General features: G+C 46.7%; 1 protein-coding gene across 5 annotated transcripts in view; it reads left to right on the top strand.

Moving 5' to 3' along the window:
* Positions 1-19926, top strand: part of LOC310806384 (myosin IXB) — a 50469-nt gene that overhangs the window by 28277 nt on the left and 2266 nt on the right. Inside the window, exons 8-40 of one of the 5 annotated variants that reach the window (XM_083672457.1) lie at positions 38-127; positions 505-621; positions 750-884; positions 1089-1210; positions 1406-1547; positions 2103-2298; positions 4035-4110; positions 7166-7205; positions 7485-7607; positions 7840-7920; positions 8122-8232; positions 8439-8555; positions 8721-8870; positions 9062-9222; positions 9533-10849; positions 11109-11157; positions 11325-11507; positions 12241-12359; positions 13604-13716; positions 14360-14544; positions 14790-14897; positions 15170-15340; positions 15538-15579; positions 15700-15811; positions 15939-16012; positions 16213-16405; positions 16618-16746; positions 17027-17132; positions 17334-17465; positions 17897-18020; positions 18366-18413; positions 19425-19540; positions 19700-19827. In XM_083672457.1, the coding sequence (XP_083528583.1) occupies positions 38-127; positions 505-621; positions 750-884; positions 1089-1210; positions 1406-1547; positions 2103-2298; positions 4035-4110; positions 7166-7205; positions 7485-7607; positions 7840-7920; positions 8122-8232; positions 8439-8555; positions 8721-8870; positions 9062-9222; positions 9533-10849; positions 11109-11157; positions 11325-11507; positions 12241-12359; positions 13604-13716; positions 14360-14544; positions 14790-14897; positions 15170-15340; positions 15538-15579; positions 15700-15811; positions 15939-16012; positions 16213-16405; positions 16618-16746; positions 17027-17132; positions 17334-17465; positions 17897-18020; positions 18366-18413; positions 19425-19540; positions 19700-19827 (5110 nt within the window). Of the gene's footprint in view, positions 1-37; positions 128-504; positions 622-749; positions 885-1088; positions 1211-1405; positions 1548-2102; positions 2299-4034; positions 4111-7165; positions 7206-7484; positions 7608-7839; positions 7921-8121; positions 8233-8438; positions 8556-8720; positions 8871-9061; positions 9223-9532; positions 10850-11108; positions 11158-11324; positions 11511-12240; positions 12360-13603; positions 13717-14359; positions 14545-14789; positions 14898-15169; positions 15341-15537; positions 15580-15699; positions 15812-15938; positions 16013-16212; positions 16406-16617; positions 16747-17026; positions 17133-17333; positions 17466-17896; positions 18021-18365; positions 18414-19424; positions 19541-19699; positions 19840-19926 lie in introns of all 5 variants that reach the window. The other 4 variants (XM_083672456.1, XM_083672460.1, XM_083672458.1 and 1 more) reach the window with 4 other exon arrangements.

The raw sequence follows: 19926 nt of genomic DNA, 5'->3' as shown, positions 1-19926 counted from the left end.
TTTACCTCTGTGTCTGCATGTTTGTTTTACCTCCTAGGTAAAAGAGGAGTTGTTGGTGGAGGCCCTGACTAAGAGGAAAACAGTGACGGTCAATGACAAGCTGATACTGTCCTACAGCCACAGTGAGGTAGTCATCCATCTCCTATCATTGTCCTGATGGGTTTATTGCTAATTGTACCTGCAGGCTAATTGTATGCCGTTAGTGTGACTCCTCCCTGAGTATCGCTGTGTCTGTCTGTCGATCTCTTCCTTTAATTTTTTTGTCTGTCTCTTTTTCTTTCTGTCTCTCCACCCTTCTCTCTCTCTCTCAGATCCCCCCCCCCCTCCCTGCCCTCTCTCAATTCGAATCAAAGGAGCTTTATTGGCATAGGAAACATATGTTTACATTGCCAAAGCAAGTGAAATAAACAATACCAGATTAACAGTCAACATTACACACACAAACATTTTCAAAAGAATGTCTCTCTCTGACTGTCTATCTCTCTCTCCCTCCCTCTGTTTCAGGCCATCACAGCGAGAGACTCCATGGCTAAGTCTCTGTACAGTGCCCTGTTTGACTGGATCGTCCTACGGATCAATCACGCACTGCTCAACAAAAAAGACATGGAGGAATCTGTCCCGGTGAGAGAGTGACACACACGCGCACACACACATTGTATAATGAATAAAGACTTTATTTAACTTCATATTTAATTTCATTACTGTTTTTGAAAATACATTACTGACCTAATGTTCCTTTCTGTTTCTAGTGTTTGTCTATAGGTGTGCTGGATATCTTTGGCTTTGAGGACTTTGAGACCAACAGTTTTGAGCAATTCTGCATCAACTACGCCAACGAGCAGCTTCAGTATTACTTCAACCAGCACATCTTCAAACTTGAGCAGGTTAGTTGTCTGATTGTCTGTCTGTCCGTCCGTCCATCTGTCTGTCTTAATACGTCTCTGTCTCTTGCTCTCACAAATTGGCCATCGCTGTCAGTATAAGTACAGGATAAATGCTTCCTGTATGTGCATTTAGCTGTGTGTGTGCTCTAGACCTGTTGTGTTCCTCAGCTCTGTCCCTCTGACCTCTGCTCTCTACCCACGCAGGAGGAGTACCAGGCAGAGGGCATCACCTGGCACAACATAGACTACACAGACAACGTGGGCTGCATCCACCTCATCAGCAAGAAGCCCACTGGACTCCTCTACTTACTGGACGAGGAGAGCAAGTACGTCTGTTTGTCATCCTCTGTTAAACGGACCGTACACCCCCAAATGTCGTAATCGTTTCCGTACTCTGGTGGGAGTTGTTTAAGGGCCAGAAGTGTCTACAGACCTAAATATAATATGAATATTGTTATGTTGTCATATTGATCCTGTACATCTATCCCTCTCTCTTCCTTTCTCCGTCTCTCCTTCACCAGTTTTCCTCATGCCACTGATAAGACTCTGCTGGCCAAGTTCAAGCAGCAGCACCAGAGGAATAAGTACTTTGTGCCCACGTCTGTGATGGAGCCTGCCTTCGTCATAAGACACTTCGCTGGGATGGTCAAGTACCAGGTCAAGGTAGGGGGAACGTACACCCACTGACATGGTAACGAGCTTGACCCATGCTTTGTTTACTGTTATACATATAGTGCGTACACACATAGTGTGTAATCGCTGTGGTCTTTGTGGGATAGATTTTTTTCTTAAAGGTCCAGTATGTGACGTTCAAGCTTTCTAAAAGCTTCCTAATGGTTGTTATGACTGTGTTTAATCAGTAGCGGTCAGGGAATGAGCTCACTTGAAAGAAATATTTCATTTACGAAAGCTGTTTTGGAAAAAAATGCTTTCTAAGCATACCTGCAGTCTACTCTACCACACTGTGAAGTTGTACACTGTGAAATTGTAAAAAAAATTCAGAGCAGGAATACTTTCTAAAATAGAGTGTCCTACCCAACATTCGGTTTGCATACAAACATGTTGTTACTGCCAGGGGCGCTGTAGGGGAGTGGACTCTTGTAGGGGAGTGGACTCACCGATTTTTCGCCTGTCTGTCTCTGGTGGCTGCTCCTCCTGTTCCTGTCTATGTATTTAAAAGTGCCACATTGACCACCTCCTGTTCCTCCCTCACGGCAGGACTTCCGGGAGAAGAACACGGACCACATGCGTCCAGACATCGTGGCCCTGCTGCGGAGCAGCGATCGGGCGTACGTTCGTCAGCTGATCGGGATGGACCCTGTGGCCATGTTCCGCTGGGGGATCCTCCGGGCCACCGTCCGAGGCATGGCCGGCTTCAACGAGGCTGGACGGCGCTGGGCCGCCAAGACTGCAGGTATGATACAGACACAGTGTACACCTGGTAGAGTAGACTGTAGGTATGATACAGACACAGTGTACACCTGGTAGAGTAGACTGTAGACTGCAGGTATGATACAGACACAGTGTACACCTGGTAGAGTAGACTGTAGACTGCAGGTATGATACAGACAGTGTACACCTGGTAGAGTAGACTGTAGACTGCAGGTATGATACAGACACAGTGTACACCTGGTAGAGTAGACTGTAGACTGCAGGTATGATACAGACACAGTGTACACCTGGTAGAGTAGACTGTAGACTGCAGGTATGATACAGACACAGTGTACACCTGGTAGAGTAGACTGTAGACTGCAGGTATGATACAGACACAGTGTACACCTGGTAGAGTAGACTGTAGACTGCAGGTATGATACAGACACAGTGTACACCTGGTAGAGTAGACTGTAGACTGCAGGTATGATACAGACACAGTGTACACCTGGTAGAGTAGACTGTAGACTGCAGGTATGATACAGACACAGTGTACACCTGGTAGAGTAGACTGTAGACTGCAGGTATGATACAGACACAGTGTACACCTGGTAGAGTAGACTGTAGACTGCAGGTATGATACAGACACAGTGTACACCTGGTAGAGTAGACTGTAGACTGCAGGTATGATACAGACACAGTGTACACCTGGTAGAGTAGACTGTAGACTGCAGGTATGATACAGACACAGTGTACACCTGGTAGAGTAGACTGTAGACTGCAGGTATGATACAGACACAGTGTACACCTGGTAGAGTAGACTGTAGACTGCAGGTATGATACAGACACAGTGTACACCTGGTAGAGTAGACTGTAGACTGCAGGTATGATACAGACACAGTGTACACCTGGTAGAGTAGACTGTAGACTGCAGGTATGATACAGACACAGTGTACACCTGGTAGAGTAGACTGCAGGTACTGTGAAACCACTGTCGCAGAGTATACTGTAGGTACAGCTCAGGAATAGCATAGTATAGATACATCACAGGCATACTGTATTAAATGAACAACTGATGCAGTACAATAAACTCAGTAGTCTGAGTATACAACAAACAGATTAGCATACAGTGGCAATACACACTCCTTGCAACATAGCTAACCCACCAGTAAACGGGTAAGAAGACAAGATGGGTGCAGTACATCATCTCGCATGTGGAGTGGAGATAAAACATAGGGTCAGGAGTAACTGAGCATAGCTGCCTGCAAACCCTATGAGATTGTGTGCTATTATGAATTGACATCCACAGACACAATCATTAAAGTCTATTGGAGTGCTCATGTCTTTTCGACCTGTAATTAGCCTCTAAGAGCAGGGGGGGGCGTAAACGTGAGGCTTTTGAGATTTCACATTCTCCCTCAATCCACTAGACATTTTTGTACACTCACTTATCCATTGACGCAAGAGGCTATTTTAATGTGGATTAACAAGATTAACTCCATAAGAAAAATCAAGGAAAAACAAAACAAGAGAATTAACTCTGGAAACCTGTGTTATTCACTTGTTTTGTGATGGGTAGTGGTCATGTGGCCCATGTGAGGCTTTTGTCCTAGTAGAGTCACTAGACATGAGAGGAGTGCATTGTTAACCCTCTGTGTGTGTGTGTGTGTGTGTGTGTGTGTGTGTGTGTGTGTGTGTGTGTGTGTGTGTGTGTGTGTGTTGTGTGTTTGTGTGTTTGTGTGTGTGTGTGTGTGTGTGTGTGTGTGTGTGTGTGTGTAGGTGTGGTCCGCCCCACTTCCAGGACTCCTCTCGGAGAGCTGCAGAGGTCCAACACCCCCGTGGAGAGGATGTACCGGTAAGACCCCCCCTGCATAGGCCCCTGAGTGAGAGATGCACGGAGGGAAAGAAAGAAAGAGGGGAAAACTGGGATGGTGGTGCACTGGTACACTGGTCTTCCTTCTCTCCTTCACTCTTGGGTGATGTTGTGTCATGTACCGTTCTCTCCCCTCTACAGACGAGCTTCTATGCTCGATTTCTACTTTGATCACTCTGATGAGCGCCCTCTAGAGGCCTTCGAAGACATCTTTGCTAGCTATGAGAGTAAGAAGTAAGTGGCCTTGATGAGGAAACAGGAGGGAGGGAGGTCAAGCAGGAAGGGACGGCTGGTTGTTGGGCCGCAGTGTCTGTCTCATTTCCACTCTGAGGTTGCTCATGGGTCAGGGTTTTTTGAACTTCAGCAAGTGCAGTAGGAGGCTTTTTTTTTTTTTTTTTACAGTGAATTCTGGCTTTTATGGCAACATGATAAAATGATTGCCATAGATTTCCTATTCACTTTCCCCTCTCTCCTTTCTCTCTCTCTCTTTCTCTCTCTCTCTCTCTCTCCATCTTTCTCTCCCTCTCCCCCCCCCCATCTACCAGGGTAAAGTCTCCCCTCGGCCAGGTTTATTATTTTTGTGTCGAGCACAGGAAGGTGTTTGTACAGTTCTGCCCTGCTCTGATAATCTACTGATTACTGAGAGGAAGCTGGGAAAGCTCTGAACACTAACACGCAGTAGTAAAGTATTAAGAACCTGCGCACACACGTTTACATGGTCGTTAGGCGGAAGATTAAGAACACAGGGACAGAATTATGCTGCCAGGGAAGGTACTAGGGAAACATAAGTTCTGAGGGGGAAAAAATATTGAGGCAAAAATAATTACCAAAGTCCTGTTCTAATATGAGCATTCTCAGAGTGGTATTGCGCAGTAGGTTAACCGATTAGTTTGGCCTGGTCTCAAATCATCCCCTAGCTCCTATCCTCTCCGAGGTTTGCAGATCTGAAGGGACTGGATCGGAGTAAGCATAAGGCCGTAGCCACTATTTCTGTAGGCTGTAAGGGCTTCTGCCATTTTGCTGAGATCCATCCAGTCCCTTCAGAACTGCATACAGTGGTTGTACTTTACATCCCATTTATACTGTACAGTTCTATTACATCAGGAAAACTAGAAGGGGTACAGTAGAGGTTGATTTTAGACTGGGCTAGTTTCTCTGCGAAACCTTTACTGATGGCCTGCCCCCATCCCTTCCTGCCTGACCTCTCCTGGGTAACTGAACAGTGGGGTAAGTATAGTAATGCATGGGTTTAAGTCTGAGAGCAGAAGACAACCGTTACATCTTAACAGCACCAGTCCCAGTTAGTGCAGTAACACCGGCCAGTCCTCTACCACAGTAACACCAGTTGCAGTTCACAGTGTAACACCAGCATGGAGAACCAAGTCAAACCACTGAGCTTCGATTCAGTACTGCATGCTCACGACAACAGTGTCACTGACAAGGGTTATGGTGTGACAACTTCAACACCCACTGTGCATAATCACTCTCTGTCTCTCTGTCTGTCTCTCTCTATCTCTCTATCCCTCTCTCTACATAAGCAGCATGGTTGGGCGGTCTGTGAAGACCAAGTGTTTAAGCTAAAGCACCTCTGGGCAGACTCCCAACCATCCTGTGTGGTTTCTCTTGGGGAAACAGGCTCTTTGTTGGTGGTGGTGGTGGTGGTGCGTGTGTTTTCTCTCTTCCGAGGTGTCCTAACAGCGGTGTTCCTACTTCCCCTCCCCACTCCTGTCTACCTCCTGCCTCCCTCTTCCCTGTCTCCCCTCCTACCCCTCTCTCTCTCTCTCTCTCTCTACCCCTACATCCCCGTCCTCCCCCACACTGGCCTTTGCTGTGTTGAATCAGGGACATGCATGCCCAGATAATCAGCTCCATAAAGGACTTGCAGTTGGACGGTGAGGACCCTCGCAAGCTGCTGCAGTCCTGGGGTCGCCTGCGGTTCCCCAGACACCTCCTTCAGTGAGTCTGTCGCTGGCCCCGCCAACCCCTTTGGCCCCTCCAGCCCAGCCAAGACCAGCCCGGACTGGCCTGGTTGGGCTACAGCCCTGTTTTTACACTCTACATAACGTAGATGCATCCTCCACTTTTATAGAATAATCTCTCACTTAGATTTAGATGGGACAGCTCACATGGTTGTATGAATGCCCTACTGAGAGACTTCACACACAACCGACAGTTGAGGGTATAATATAAGACACAGGTTAGGTAATTGTCTATTAGAGAGACCACACCTCATGATAAATGCATCTCAGAACAAAGAGCCCTCACAGGAATCCTAGTTATTCGCACAAAGCCACCAAACCAACAACAAAACTGCTGCTGCTCCTGACACTCAGACTGAGGAATGCAACAAGGCTTGAGAGACACTGGGTCCAATGTGATCCTTATTAGGCCGTTGTCTGTTGTCCATATGGCTGACATGGAGCTGTTGAAGGGATATGAGAGCTGAAGTTGTGATGGCATTGAACACAACAGCTGCTGCATGAGCAAACAGTACTCACAGGAATCCACTGGCCAGCGCTATGTAAGCATGTGAAGTCATGAAGAGCTACAAAGTTCTCTAAAGTTATGGCTCTGCTTATCAACAAATTATTTCAATCTCATGGTATTTTGTTTGGCCTGTGACAGTGGGAACCTTTTAGTTTTCTGCACATTCCAGTAAACAGAAAGTCAATGGTACATTTTCTGAATGTGTTGGAATCACAAAAAACACTAAATATATGAGGCAACACTGCCATCATAAACTCCACATCTGCTCTTATTGGTGTGTGACTCTTTGCCGGGCTGGCTGGCTGGCTGGCTGGCTGGCTGGCTGGCTGGCTGGCTGGCTCCCTCTTCCCTCTCCTCTCCACCATCCCATCCTGTTCCTGCTGCCTCCATGTCCCCCAGCCCCCTGTCATCTCACGTCCATACTCCAGGTGCAACCCCTCACCCATCACTGACAGTGCATGAGACTCACCCCGACTAACTCTGCTCAGCCCGTAGACCACAGAGATGTCTCTGAGCTGCTCTCACTATACAACCTCCTCCCCCCCCACAGGAAAAACAAGAACGCCAAGCAGAAACAGATCATCCCCAAGGTAAATCTATCATCCTACAGCGACGCACAAACACGCTAGATACCATATAAAATAGCAAATGAAGACCATATGTATAAATCTGACTGCCGTAGAGAATTTATTCATCAATGAATGACTACTCTGAATTCATCAGATTTAGAATTGCAACCTCGTCTGTGTTCATTTGTCAGCTGTCCTTTTTAAATATAAACATTTTAGTACCAAGATGGTTAATAACCAAGATGAAGATGACACCTGTGGATGTTGAATGATTATGATGACGTTTCTGTTATTCTGTAGAGTCTCCTGGACTCTCGCTCCCTGAAGTTCATCGTGGGTCTCACCCTCCACGACCGCACCGCTAAGTCCCTGATGCAAATGCACAAGAAGAAGAAACCCCCCAGCATCAGCGCTCAGTTCCAGGTACCAATACACCTGCAAACACACCAACTACCCTTCACACACAGCAAATTACAACTCAGTATATATATATATATTTTTTTTTTTTTCAGTTATCAAGCCACTGTAGTCTCCTTAAGATCTATCTGTTTTACCAATGACAGTGGCACAACCTTAACGTCAATGAAAATGAATGGCAGAAACACATTGTACCATTCTAGCTATACATGACAGAGTGTGTGTTTGTCCCCCTCAGACCTCCCTGACCAAGCTGCTGGAGACTCTGGGCCGAGCAGAGCCTTTCTTCATCCGCTGCATACGCTCCAATGCTGAAAAGGTAGGAACCAGTTAATGTTACTAATCCACAGGAGTTTTTGGACACCCATCATGACGATGATGACGATGATGAAGTCTTGATAGTAGTAATTGCATTGACAGTATTTGTTTGTGTCTTATCTGTGTGTGTGTGTGTGTGTGTGTGTGTGTATATGTCTGTGTGTGTGTGTATCTGTCTCTGTGTGTGTGTGTCTGTGTGCAGAGGGAGATGTATCTGGATGAGTTCCTGGTCCTGCAGCAGCTGCGCTACACAGGCATGCTGGAGACAGTACGCATCAGGAGGTCCGGCTACGGAGCCAAGTACACATTCCAGGTACAGTCGGCCTCTTTTCTCACAGCCGAAAGAAGAGTTTTTCAATAAGAAGCAATATCCAGATCTACTTTTCAGGAAGGTGAAACGTTCAGGAGTGGGTTTTCTGAGAGCCTTGTTGTCTTCAATGGAGCTAAGATGATCTCATTGCTCAGAATGTCACCAATAGCATTAGTGTGTTAATCCTTTATATTGACCTGTCTCTGCAGGAGTTCATTGAGCAGTTCAGAGTGTTACTGCCTAAGACTGCATCCAATGGGGACATCTCGGCCCTGTTTGAAAAGATGGGACTGGACCACACCACCTACCAGATTGGCAAAACCAAGGTTACTAGACAAGCTCTCCTCCACTGTTTATTCCTCTTCGCACTATGGCTAAAATTAACGTTGTCCACTGTTTTCCATAAGGATTTTTTTTCAATCAATTAATTGCATTTCAATTCATTTCTACAAAGTTGAACCCAACCCCGATTTCCCAACTGTCCCCCCTAGGTTTACCTGAAGGAGCTGGAGAGGCAGCAGCTGCAGGACACGTTGCACAAGGACGTGATGAGGAAGATCCTCTTCCTGCAGCGCTGGTTCAGAGCTCGTCTGGAGAGGAAGAACTTCCTGGACATGAGACGGGCCGCCGTCGTGATCCAGGTAGGCTGTGTGGTGACTGGTATAACACGTCCTTTTAGAAGTTCCTTTATGAACACAGACATTATTTAACTGTGGATAGATAGATTAGAGATTAAGTTAAATTGCACTATACAGGTCAGGAGAGTGGTACACTGAGCCTGTTATTTTTGTGGTGGTATGAGTCAGCAATAACTTTTATCTCCCCATGTCAGCGTTCGTGGCGTAGGTACTGTGTTGAAGAGCGACGGTGTCAGGCTGCCACCGTCATACAGGCGGTGTGGAGAGGCTCACACCAGAGAGCGGAGTACCGACAGCAGCGCGCCAGTGTCAAGAAGATCCAGGCGTTGGCCAGAGGACACTCGGCACGCAAGAGGTCCTGTACCAGCATCACTGGCTCACTGTTTACAGTTGCAGGGCATACCAGTCCATGTACCATATTAGAATAGCAGAACATAGAAAAGTAATTTATTCATTACTTGATGGTAAAAATCACATGTTGGAAATGTCTATGGTTAGTAGTTACAGTAGGAATGATTGTCAGTATGTCGCCATCGCATGAAAGCAGGGACTCATGCCATTAGTTAGTTAGTTAGAAAATGCTTGACGTTCGACGAACTCCCTCTCATTCCTTACATTTTGACAGATGTTTTTATCTCACATCTGAATCTGGTTGGTTCTCACAGGTGTCACTCCATACGGGAGGAGAAGAGGATAAAAGAGGAGGAGGAGGAAGAAAAAAGGAGGAGGGAGGAGGAGGAGGAGGAAGAAAGGAGGAGGGTGGAGGAGGAGGAGGAAGAAAGGAGGAGGGAGGAGGAGGAGGAGGAAGAAAGGAGGAGGGTTGAGGAGGAGGAGGAGGCAGCCAGACTAGCGAAGGAGGCAGAAGAGAAGGAGGAGGCAGCTAGACAACAGAAGGAAGCAGAGGAAGAGTTGGCTCGGAGACAGAGAGAGGCAGAGCAGGAAGAGACGGAGAGAAGAGTGAGGGAGGAAGAGGAGGCCAGACTGAGGCAGGCAGACAGCATCGACGAGGAAGCCCAAACACAGGAGGAACCACAGGTAGTAGTGCCCCATAAAGAGTCCCAGGACGAGACAAAACAACAGGCCAATGTGGCTGTCCGGGAGATGGAGGAGCAGAGGGAGGAGGATGGAGAGACTGCTACTATCTCGCAACCTGAAGAGGAGGGTGGTGCTGCAGAGGTCTCCCAGCCTGACAAAGAGGCCAATGGTACACAGGCTGAGGCTGGGCCCCGACGAAAGGAGGAAGAGGAGGAGAGCCAGGCTGGGGGAGAAATAGAAGCAGAGCCGGCCCAGTCTGAGGTGCCTGAGGAGGGGAGCACAGAGGCAGCCGCCCTCCTGCCCTCAGACGGAGGAGACACGGGGGTCCAGCCTGCTACCAATGCTACCACATCACTCCCCCAGTCTGAGCAGAGGAAACCCCGACCCCCCCAGCTCCACAAAGCCCCCACCACCTCCAGAAACCAAGAGAAGAGAGAGTTGCGTCGCCAGCGGGGACTGGAGCACAGCCAGAGGGAGAGCGAACGGGCTGCCTCAGCCACCAAGGACGACCCCGCGCCAAAGGTTAAAGATCAGGAGACAGGAAGTGGAGCGGAGGCCAAGCTGAAGGAGCGGGCGGACAGCAAGGAGCTGGACCAGTACACCTTCGTAGCCTGGAAGGCGAGAGAGGAGAAAGGGAAGAAAGAGGCTAAAAGCCCATCTCCTTCTAAAAGCCCCTCTCCGACCCCTCTCAAAGCTTCCTCTCAAAGCCCTGCTCGCCCCTCTACGTTATCCCTGAACTCCCCTAACTCTGCGCCAGACAGAAATGGCCATGGTGAGGCCGCCTTAGGCGCGGGGAACCTGACCCGCTACAGCAAGCAGGGCGTCATGAAAGAAAAGGCGGAGAAGTGGAAGGGGAAGGGGAAGAGGAGTGATGGAGGACAGCCAGAGAGCCCCAGTCCTCCACCTTTACACCTCAAAGAGGACAGGAGCAGCAAGAAACACTCACAGTATGGCTTTTCATATGAACTCCTCTAGCTAGTAATTACATATACTACCACAACATTTCAACATCTACTTTTTAATTCGAGGCTATGTCTTCAAATTATAGTGCATTTTATTCCCTGTATGGAATGATCAAACTCGAAGTGCAGTGTGGTTGCCTCTTCAAATGCCAAAGAACTGAGAATGCCCCTTGTTGATCCCTAGGACCATCGCCAATTGATTTCCACGCATCTCATCTGTGTATCTCTGTTATTCTTTCCTCAGGAGCCTGCCTCCTGGATTGGAGGGCGCAGGTGCTACTTCAAACAGAGAGGTAACATACCCAGCTCTCTAGCTGAACTGTTGTTAACACCATGTTTTGTCCAAGTACAGGGGGCACTACGTTAGGTCTAATCAGGCTCAAAGGTAGCCTATCAAATCCTGATCAGTGCTGAGTGACAGCCCAAGTGTGTTTCGTTGTGCTTCTCTGGCTCTTGATAGGTCAGAGCGCGAAACCGTAGGCGTTCCAAACAAAAACGCCGGTTAGCCCGCGCTCGTAGACGCTTGCCATATAACATAAGCCAAGAAATGGAGGATGTGGGGTGTTGGACATTCCATCTGAACACCATCAGCCCCAGTAGACCCATGCGCCAAAACAAGTCCCAGCCCAAGGATAAGGATAAGGTAGTAGGTACCACCACAGAATCGACTGGGGGCTCTGAAGATGGGGTGATGTGGGCTATGGTGGCCAGTATTCAGAGTCCATTTTGATTTCAATTCCCTCAATGCAAGAGGTGAACTGAAATTCAAATCATGAATTGAAATTTCCTGATGTAAATCAAAAGGCAATTTTACATTTATGAATTGAAATTTCTTTAAACCAAAGTCCAAATCTCCAAAATCCAAAATGTTTAACATTCAGGCTTGAGATTATAGTCTAGGTGTACTGTAGTAGTACTGTATACTACAGTATTCATGCATAGGACAATCATCATCTGTGCTATCCCCTCAGCTGGCCCCAAAACTCAAAGGTCAAAGTTCTGATGTGTCTATATGCATGCACAACTATGGGTATTGTTTTGATTGTGAAACAATGTTATGGACATCTGACATAGTTTGTGTGTGTTGCTTGGGTCAATGAATGATGACCTCTGGTGAGCTTTGAAGGTTGCTGGGATGGTGTTTTATGGGTTGAATGAATTTCATGGAAATATTCTGGCTGCACGGGGACATTCTTAATTGCTATAATTCAACTCTCATTCTCCTCTCCGAACTCAAGGAAATTCCTCCTATCACCACAATTTTACAAAGGCTTAATCCCCCTGAAACAGCCTGTGGACGTCTCCTCGAAAGGTTGCGTACAGTAAAAGTTAAATCGTTAAATTCCTCACTGTGTACTTGTGTTGTGCCACTGCAGGTCCAGTCTCCTACAGACGTGTCTCCTGACGGGTTAAAAGCCAGCTCTCTGAAGAGAAAGCCCCACGACGCCTCAGGTCACCAGGACACAGTCTACACCCAGCCCTCCACCCCTGACAGGTAGGCTCACTCCTGCAGGAAGACCACTGGGAGGGGGGGGGGGGGCACAGCAGGAGGGGTGTACAGGTTGCACTCTTATTCCCTACCCTTCTCCTGAAGTCTACGAAGTAGGTGCTTGTTCACCCCCGTCCCCCATGTGGATTTAAAAGGAATAGACTGGTGTAAGAAATAGGGTGGAAAGTGGAAACTCCCTCTAGCTTATGATTTCACCAATCTAATAGGGCTGTGACAGTCATGACATTTTGGCCGACGCATTTACAGCCTGAATGGAGCATGTTTAAGGTACCTGCTACCTCAAGGACATAATGACTGTATCAGCCAAAGTACCAGCTGCTTTTTTTAACATGTTGATTGATTAGACGGATTAACGCAGCAAAAATAATAATCATAGTCACTCATTTACACTACTACTATTGGATAAAGTATATCTACTTTAAAATTAAGTCGATTTTTTTTTTTTCTGATTACCGTGCCAGCCTTACAATCGAATGATGAGGGGGAGTGAACTTAGAGTGCACTCTTCACAGACAAGTTCAGAGAATAAAACCGCAGCTATCATACGTGATGGATGGTAAGAAAGGTCAGATATAGTAACAACACTGAAGGGAAACCCTTGACGAGCAGACCTCATACACACACACACACACACACACACACACACACACAAACCCAGGAGGTCTGACTCAGATTGCTCCATGAGAAACCACTCTTCCTTGTGTAATCAAGGAAGCTCCCTCCTGTGGCATGCTGCACAAACACACGATATTCCCATATATAGTCTCTACAGCGGCAGTTTGTTATGGGAAGATGGGAGATTCCGGAAATTCCTCAACTTCATTTACTCCGAAACAGATTGACTTGTTCATTTTTTGATTGGGATAAAGTTTTATCAGACCGGAGGATCAAGTAGAGCGCTTTGTTTTGATTTGCTTTGGGACGGTTACCATGGTAATACAGTAGAGCAGAGCAGAGCCTATTCGAAAGCATGTGGCACAAGACATAGAGATGGAGAATCTAACAATAAAATTCTTAACACTCACCCTTCAGATGTTCAGCATTCACTTCTCTCTCACCTGTTAAATTATACACACGTCATTGCTGTGACTGACTGTGTGTTTTACCACAAGTACTCTAGGGATAGCCCATTGATGATAATATTATTGAGACTGTATACTTGTTCTGTTAACTCATGCCGAGTGATTATACCCAAACCCATAAAAAGTGTGTTCTTGTGTGTGTTGCAGGTCCACAGGGTTCCTGAGGAAGATCCTTAAGAAGCGTCCTCATAAGGAGGCCCAGACCCCAGATGACGGAGACCTGACCATTGCCCAGGCACTGAGCGATCGCGGAGGGGAGGGTAAGCAGATTTGAGACTAATAGGCATGCTTATTGCTTGGAACACAACAACTACACCATGGCAGCAGGGGAGTATGTCCTGTTGACCAACATGATTACAATTTCTATGTAGCTCTTTTGTTTTGCTTGGCTCCACCTACATGTTGAAACATACATTGGTGGCAGATGACCAGTGAGGCAGGTTCTCATCATTGTGAATCAGGCAGTATTGTGTACTAAGATCCAGTCATTCAGAAGACTGGAAATGGCAACCGTCTTACTCATGTGGAGCGCCTGTGAGCCTGCAGTGCGCTAGCTTTAGTCAAACTGTAGGGCTGATACACACTCAAAGAAAACACAGGGGTGTTATTATTATTCCAATGGCTTTGTTAATCTAGACTTTTGTTTTCTCGGTAAATAATGACCCATGTTTGATTATAAAGACTTATTTAGAGTTTTCTTTACTCACGATTCTGTTTGGAACTGTGTAGCTGTCTTGAGCCTCTTGCTATTGAAGATAATCAGAGTTATATTCTATCAACAACTCCATTCTCAAGCAATTTCCATTGGTATTTTGCCTAGTTCTTTCTTAGTTTTTCACCCAGCACATCAATATTATATGATGTACATCTAACAAAATGTCTTCCCCTCTGTCCTCTACACAGCCCACTTGTCCTCCCAACCGTCTCGCTCCCATCACCAGCCCCACGCTGACGCCACCCTCCGCCGCAACCCTACCATAAAGATCAGCCGCGCCACCCGTGTGTCCGAACAGTGGAACGCCTCGTTAGACCGAGAGATCACCAACACTAACGAGCTACGACACCTGGACGAGTTCCTTGGCAATCAGGTAAGACGACTGCATTTTGGGATTCTGTAGTTCTATCATTCTAGTATTCTGCATTCTGTAGTTCTGTCATTCTAGTATTCCGTCATTCAGTCCCTGTGGTACTGCTGCTGGCTACTGTACCTCATGTACCTCTATGGCAGGTGTGAGTGTTGTTAATGAATGGTAGATGATGATGGAGTGGAGATGCACCCGTCATACTCACTCTCTGCTCCCCACCCCCCCCCTCCTCCTCCCTCCCTCTGCAGGTGAATGACTTCCGTTCCAGGGGGAAGCAGCTGTCAGCTACAGAGAACATCTTCATCACAGCCACCATGCAGTTCAGAGAGATCATCAAGGGCATGTACTCTCTACCGGTGAGTATGGACCTCACTACTACACCAACACTTCAGCTGTTTAAACATCATCAGAAACCAAACCTGGGACCTCCAGTTCTCTGTAGATGGAAATGTACAATGAGTCCAATTGGAGCATTTTAACCTGCTGTATCTAGGATTTGTGTACGTTTGTATGTGCTGGGTCGATTGCCAACCTAACCAACTCACAATGGTGAGCTAACCTCTGCATACTGCTTATATATCAATGCTCCTTCATGACATGGCTGACTCTCCTTCCCTCCCTCTCACAGCAACCCCACATTGGTTACAAGGGTCTGATGCGTGGCTACCAGACCCGTGTGATCAGCCTGGCGGGGGACAAGCAGAAGGGAGAGGTCCAGCTGGTGGTCAACCTGTTTCAGTCTGTCCTGGACGGCTTCATCAGGGGGGAGATCAAGAAGGAAGAGGGTGAACCTGCCAAGGTGAATGGATGGGCCTAGCCCGCTTGCCTCTGAATATCTCAATACGTCAATAAAGGAACGCCTTTTCTTCAACTATGCTTTTTCCTTTTTTCTTCTTTTGCTGTGAAATTGCTTTTCATCAACATTAGAATGTGGTGGGTCCTTTGTGGATTAGCTGACGGAGGTGTATTCATGGCCTGTCTGTTTGTGTATTCCAGCCTGCTAAAGCCAGGAAGAAGAGACGGAAAAAAGACAAGAGTGTGAGTAGCAAGCGAGGGCTCGGTCTCCTCCCCATCTCTCTTAGGCCTGTCTCCTCTTCCTCTTTCGCCAGAAGGAATGTTAATAATGTCATTGGGATTTTTATATTGATTTCCCCATAGATGGAGAATCCTATGGACCATATGTTCAGCACATACCAGGTGAACATCATGCAGTCTTGTGACCAGTGCAGCTCCTACATCTGGGGCATGGAGAAGGCCTACATGTGTAGCTGTGAGTACCACCGAGCACCGTGACACACACTGTGACGTCATTCAGTTTCTACACTACAGCATTGAACCAAGGAGGAGCTCCGCTGAGATCGGACAGTCGACTTAAATGTTAAAACTGTTTTTCTCAGATTGTAAGATGGTGTGCCACAAGAAGTGCATGGGAAAAATTGTCACCGACTGCTCTACATTCTGCTCCAAAAAGGTAAAGACATCCAATGTCACACATACTCTGATTACATGTAGAATGCTGGTAGATATAACTAGGGGGGGGGGGGGCAAGTAAAGTCCCAGAGCCCTTTTCTTATTGGTTCTGCCACTGGATATAACTCAATATGTTGTTGATGTGACATCACTAAAGTGCTTCAGCCACTGATTGTTGTGGGGTGGGCGTTGGTATCGCAGAGTGACGAGGAGAGTGGAGGACTGCATTTCGGGGTGCGCGTGGGCCACCTGACCAACGACAAGACCCCTGTGCCAGTGGTGCTGGAGATGCTGCTGGAACACGTGGAGATGAATGGACTCTACACCGAGGGCATCTACCGCAAGTCGGGCTCCGCCAACCGCATGAAGGAGCTGCACCAACTACTGGAGACCGGCAAGTACCACACCTGGGTGTCACCGTGGCGCTCTGTACTGGTTATATACACTCACCAGGGACTTTATTAGGAACACCTGTACACCTTCTCATGGTGGAGGTGGTGTAACGGTGTGGGGAATGTTTTCTTGGCACACTTTGGGGCCCGTTAGTACCAATCAATCGTGTCATGATGTTGTTCATGTTGTGGTTTATGTTGTGTTGTTGTGCAGATCCCCACGTCGTGTGCTTGGAGGACTACCCCATCCACACAGTCACAGGCCTGGTTAAACAGTGGCTGAGGGAGCTCCCTGACCCCCTCATGACATTCATCCATTACAATGCCTTCCTCAGGGCTGTCGGTAAGGCCTGCCCCTCACTCTCAATGGTGGTGGTACGCAACGCTGCTCTCAACCTTTATTTATTAGGTTTACCTTGTAACTCACCTCCACCAGGGGGAGCCCTTTGACAAGCCTTTGTTGGGGTTCGCAGAATCTCTTGTGTATTTCACTGATCTTTTAATATGAACATTTTAATGCATGTGCTGTCAGGTTATTCACTATCAGCTATTATCAACATAAACTCTATGGCTTTATTGTTGTTATTTTAAATGTTTTTTATGTTTTGTATTTCCTATTGTAGAACTTCCTGAGAAACAGGAGCAACTCCAAGAAATCTACAAACTGTTGGAACAGCTCCCCACAGCCAACTTCAACTGCATAGAGAGACTGATCTTCCATCTTGTCAGGTAGATAGATACTCCCTGTCCTTCAGATACCCACATAACTTGGGCTCAATGGGACGCCCCTGGTCGAACAGCATAAAGGATACACAAGAACATAAGGATATTGAAGTGTATTTAGTTGATTTAGAATATACTGTTCTCACTATATCTACTGAAGATTGAATGAAGTAATATTTCAGTAATGTGTTTGTTTCTCTCCTCCAGAGTATCTAAAGAAGAGCCCCACAACCGCATGTCTCCGAACTCCCTGGCCATAGTGTTTGCTCCCTGCATCCTGCGCTGCCCAGACAGTGCTGACCCTCTTATGAGTATGAAGGACGTGGCTAGGACCACCACGTGAGTCTATAGATGTAGATTACTATATATATATATATATATATATATATATATATATATATATATATATATATATATATATATATATATATAAATATATACATATATACTGTACTTAGTAGCTTTTACAGTAGTAGAAACGCTTGTCGGTCTCTACCAAGGCTGGTTCAATGAATGAACTAAGAGTAAGAATAATTTAGTTTCAATTTGATTCATATTTAAATTCACCTAATGTCTATGGAATGTTTGGAATGTTTATAACATATGTCAAAAGTGAGTTCTGCAAACTACTCTCTTGCTTTTGAATTGCCCGAATCTTCAATACATCGGTCTAGTTTAGGTCATTTCACTTATATTAGCCCTTGACAGTATAGTAACATAAACTCAACTCACCATAAACTCAACCATTTTGTTACCCCCCCCCACCACAGGTGTATTGAGATGCTGATCAACGAGCAGATAAGGAGTTACAATGAGAAGATGGAGGAGATAGAACAGTTGGAGTACGCTGAGGCTCTGGCTGTCAATCAACTCAAACTCAAGAGACAGAATACGGTGAGGAGATGGATAGACATGCACTCTGGCCTGGCCTGGACACCAAGGTCCAGTTTGCTTGCCACAGATTAAACCTAATCCTAAACTAACGAACCATGATCAATGGAGAGTTCCATTAAAAAAAAAAGGGCTTTCTAGTAGTCCAGGACTTGGGCTTGTTTTTGGCATCTGGTAAACCATAGACAAGACAAGCCAACCACAATCGGAATACTTTATTTACTGTAGAGTTTCCCAACCTCCTCCTCGGGGACCAACGCCAGTTAGGTGTGTTAGTTTAATATCTGTGTTGTCAGTAGGTGTAACACGGCCAATGTTGTGTGGTTCTCCCCCCTTGTCTCTCTTTAGCACTGGCATTTACCACTCAGGTTCTCAGCTCCTTACAAAGGAGTGGTGGTACGTATCCACGCTGTCTCAGCGGTAGATAGATGTACTGTAGTCTAGTTTGCCATGCTGACCCGTCTATGCATGGTGTGTAGATGTTGCTGACCTGCCCCTCCTCCCACTCCCACTCTCTTCTTCATACTAACTGATAGCGTACTGCATGCTTCTCTCTCTGTCTTCAGTGCTGTGATGTGAAGTCGCATCAGAAAGATGGTGTCGGGTTGTTGTGGTTGTTGTTGTTGTTGTTGTTGGTCTTTTATAGGTGTGACTTGTGTTGGGGGGCGATAACCTCTGAAAAATAGCATGACTTTCAAAGCCCTTGCTACATGAGTTGGTGTGAAAATAAGCTTTAACCACTTGTGCAATGGAATGATGCTCCTACAGTACGTTCCTACGGTACAGCAGCACAAGGATCATATAAGGCATTGTGGTAAAGATGTTCACTGGTAGCACAACACTTTGAAAGTCATGTGACTGGGGCTTGGAACTGTTTGGAGATGGTGGTGATGTTTTCTCCTGATGAGTCACCTTTTTTTCCTATGTGATGAAATGACTTGACTATTTAAATCCACAGCCTCAGGTTTGCCTACTGTCATGCATCAAACCTCATTTCTTTAGGTTGAGTAAGAGGATGGATGAATAACATGGTGACTGTATGTCTCTCTCCCTACTCATGACTTAACCTGCCTGTGTTAAGTTACCACTGATATACTGCACACATGATATGCTGCATTATGCATGACTTGACACAGGATCATCTCCCTATATTCACCCTTTCATCCACTAACCAGTGTGGTGTACACATTAGACCTGGGTCAAAATAGTGTCTGTTTTATTTCAAATACTAAAGATGACCTTGGTTGAGCTGGCCATTGCACCGGGCAAGCTCGATCAGGCACAACCAAGTATTTGAAAGACAATATACACCATTTTGACCCCGGTCTGATTGACTCATCATAGTCAAAGCCTTGCTAAGCTGTCTTTTGTGACCATTAGTGTGTCTCCGTCCCTCCGTCCTTCCAGATGCAAGAGAAGACCTCCTCTGAGCTGAGTGTGGTTCCTGAGAACGAGCCTCTGGACTCAGACACAGAGGCTGAGAAGAACCTGATGGAACGCATCAAGTCCATCAAACAGGAGAAGTGAGAACACCGCATACCCTTTTACTATGGCTTTGAGAAAGGCCCAGGTTCTAATCAGAGCAGAAGAAGCAGGCATGACACGACGGGCCATTTACTGCATCACTGACTCTCTTTCACTCCCCTCTCTCTCTCTCTCTCTCTCCTTCTTCACCCTTACAGAGATGACCTTGCCTGTAGACTACCAGAGATGGAGCAGCCAGGTTCAGACCAGGAGAATCTGGACTCTGAGGCGTCGGTGAGCTCTGAGAGCTTGCTGGACGAGCGCACCCACCTCTCTGAAGCCGAAGGTCAGTACTAAGGTACAGTCTAACCCCCCCTTTCTAACTTTTCACACCTGTGGGTTTCTCATCGCTGGCCCCCCGGCCCCCCCGTGTCCTGTTGTTTCT

This window comes from Argentina silus, assembly GCF_951799395.1.
Source record: "Argentina silus genome assembly, chromosome: 6".
Classification (NCBI taxonomy): Eukaryota; Metazoa; Chordata; class Actinopteri; order Argentiniformes; family Argentinidae; genus Argentina; species Argentina silus.
This window is presented reverse-complemented; position numbering and strand designations above follow the sequence as displayed.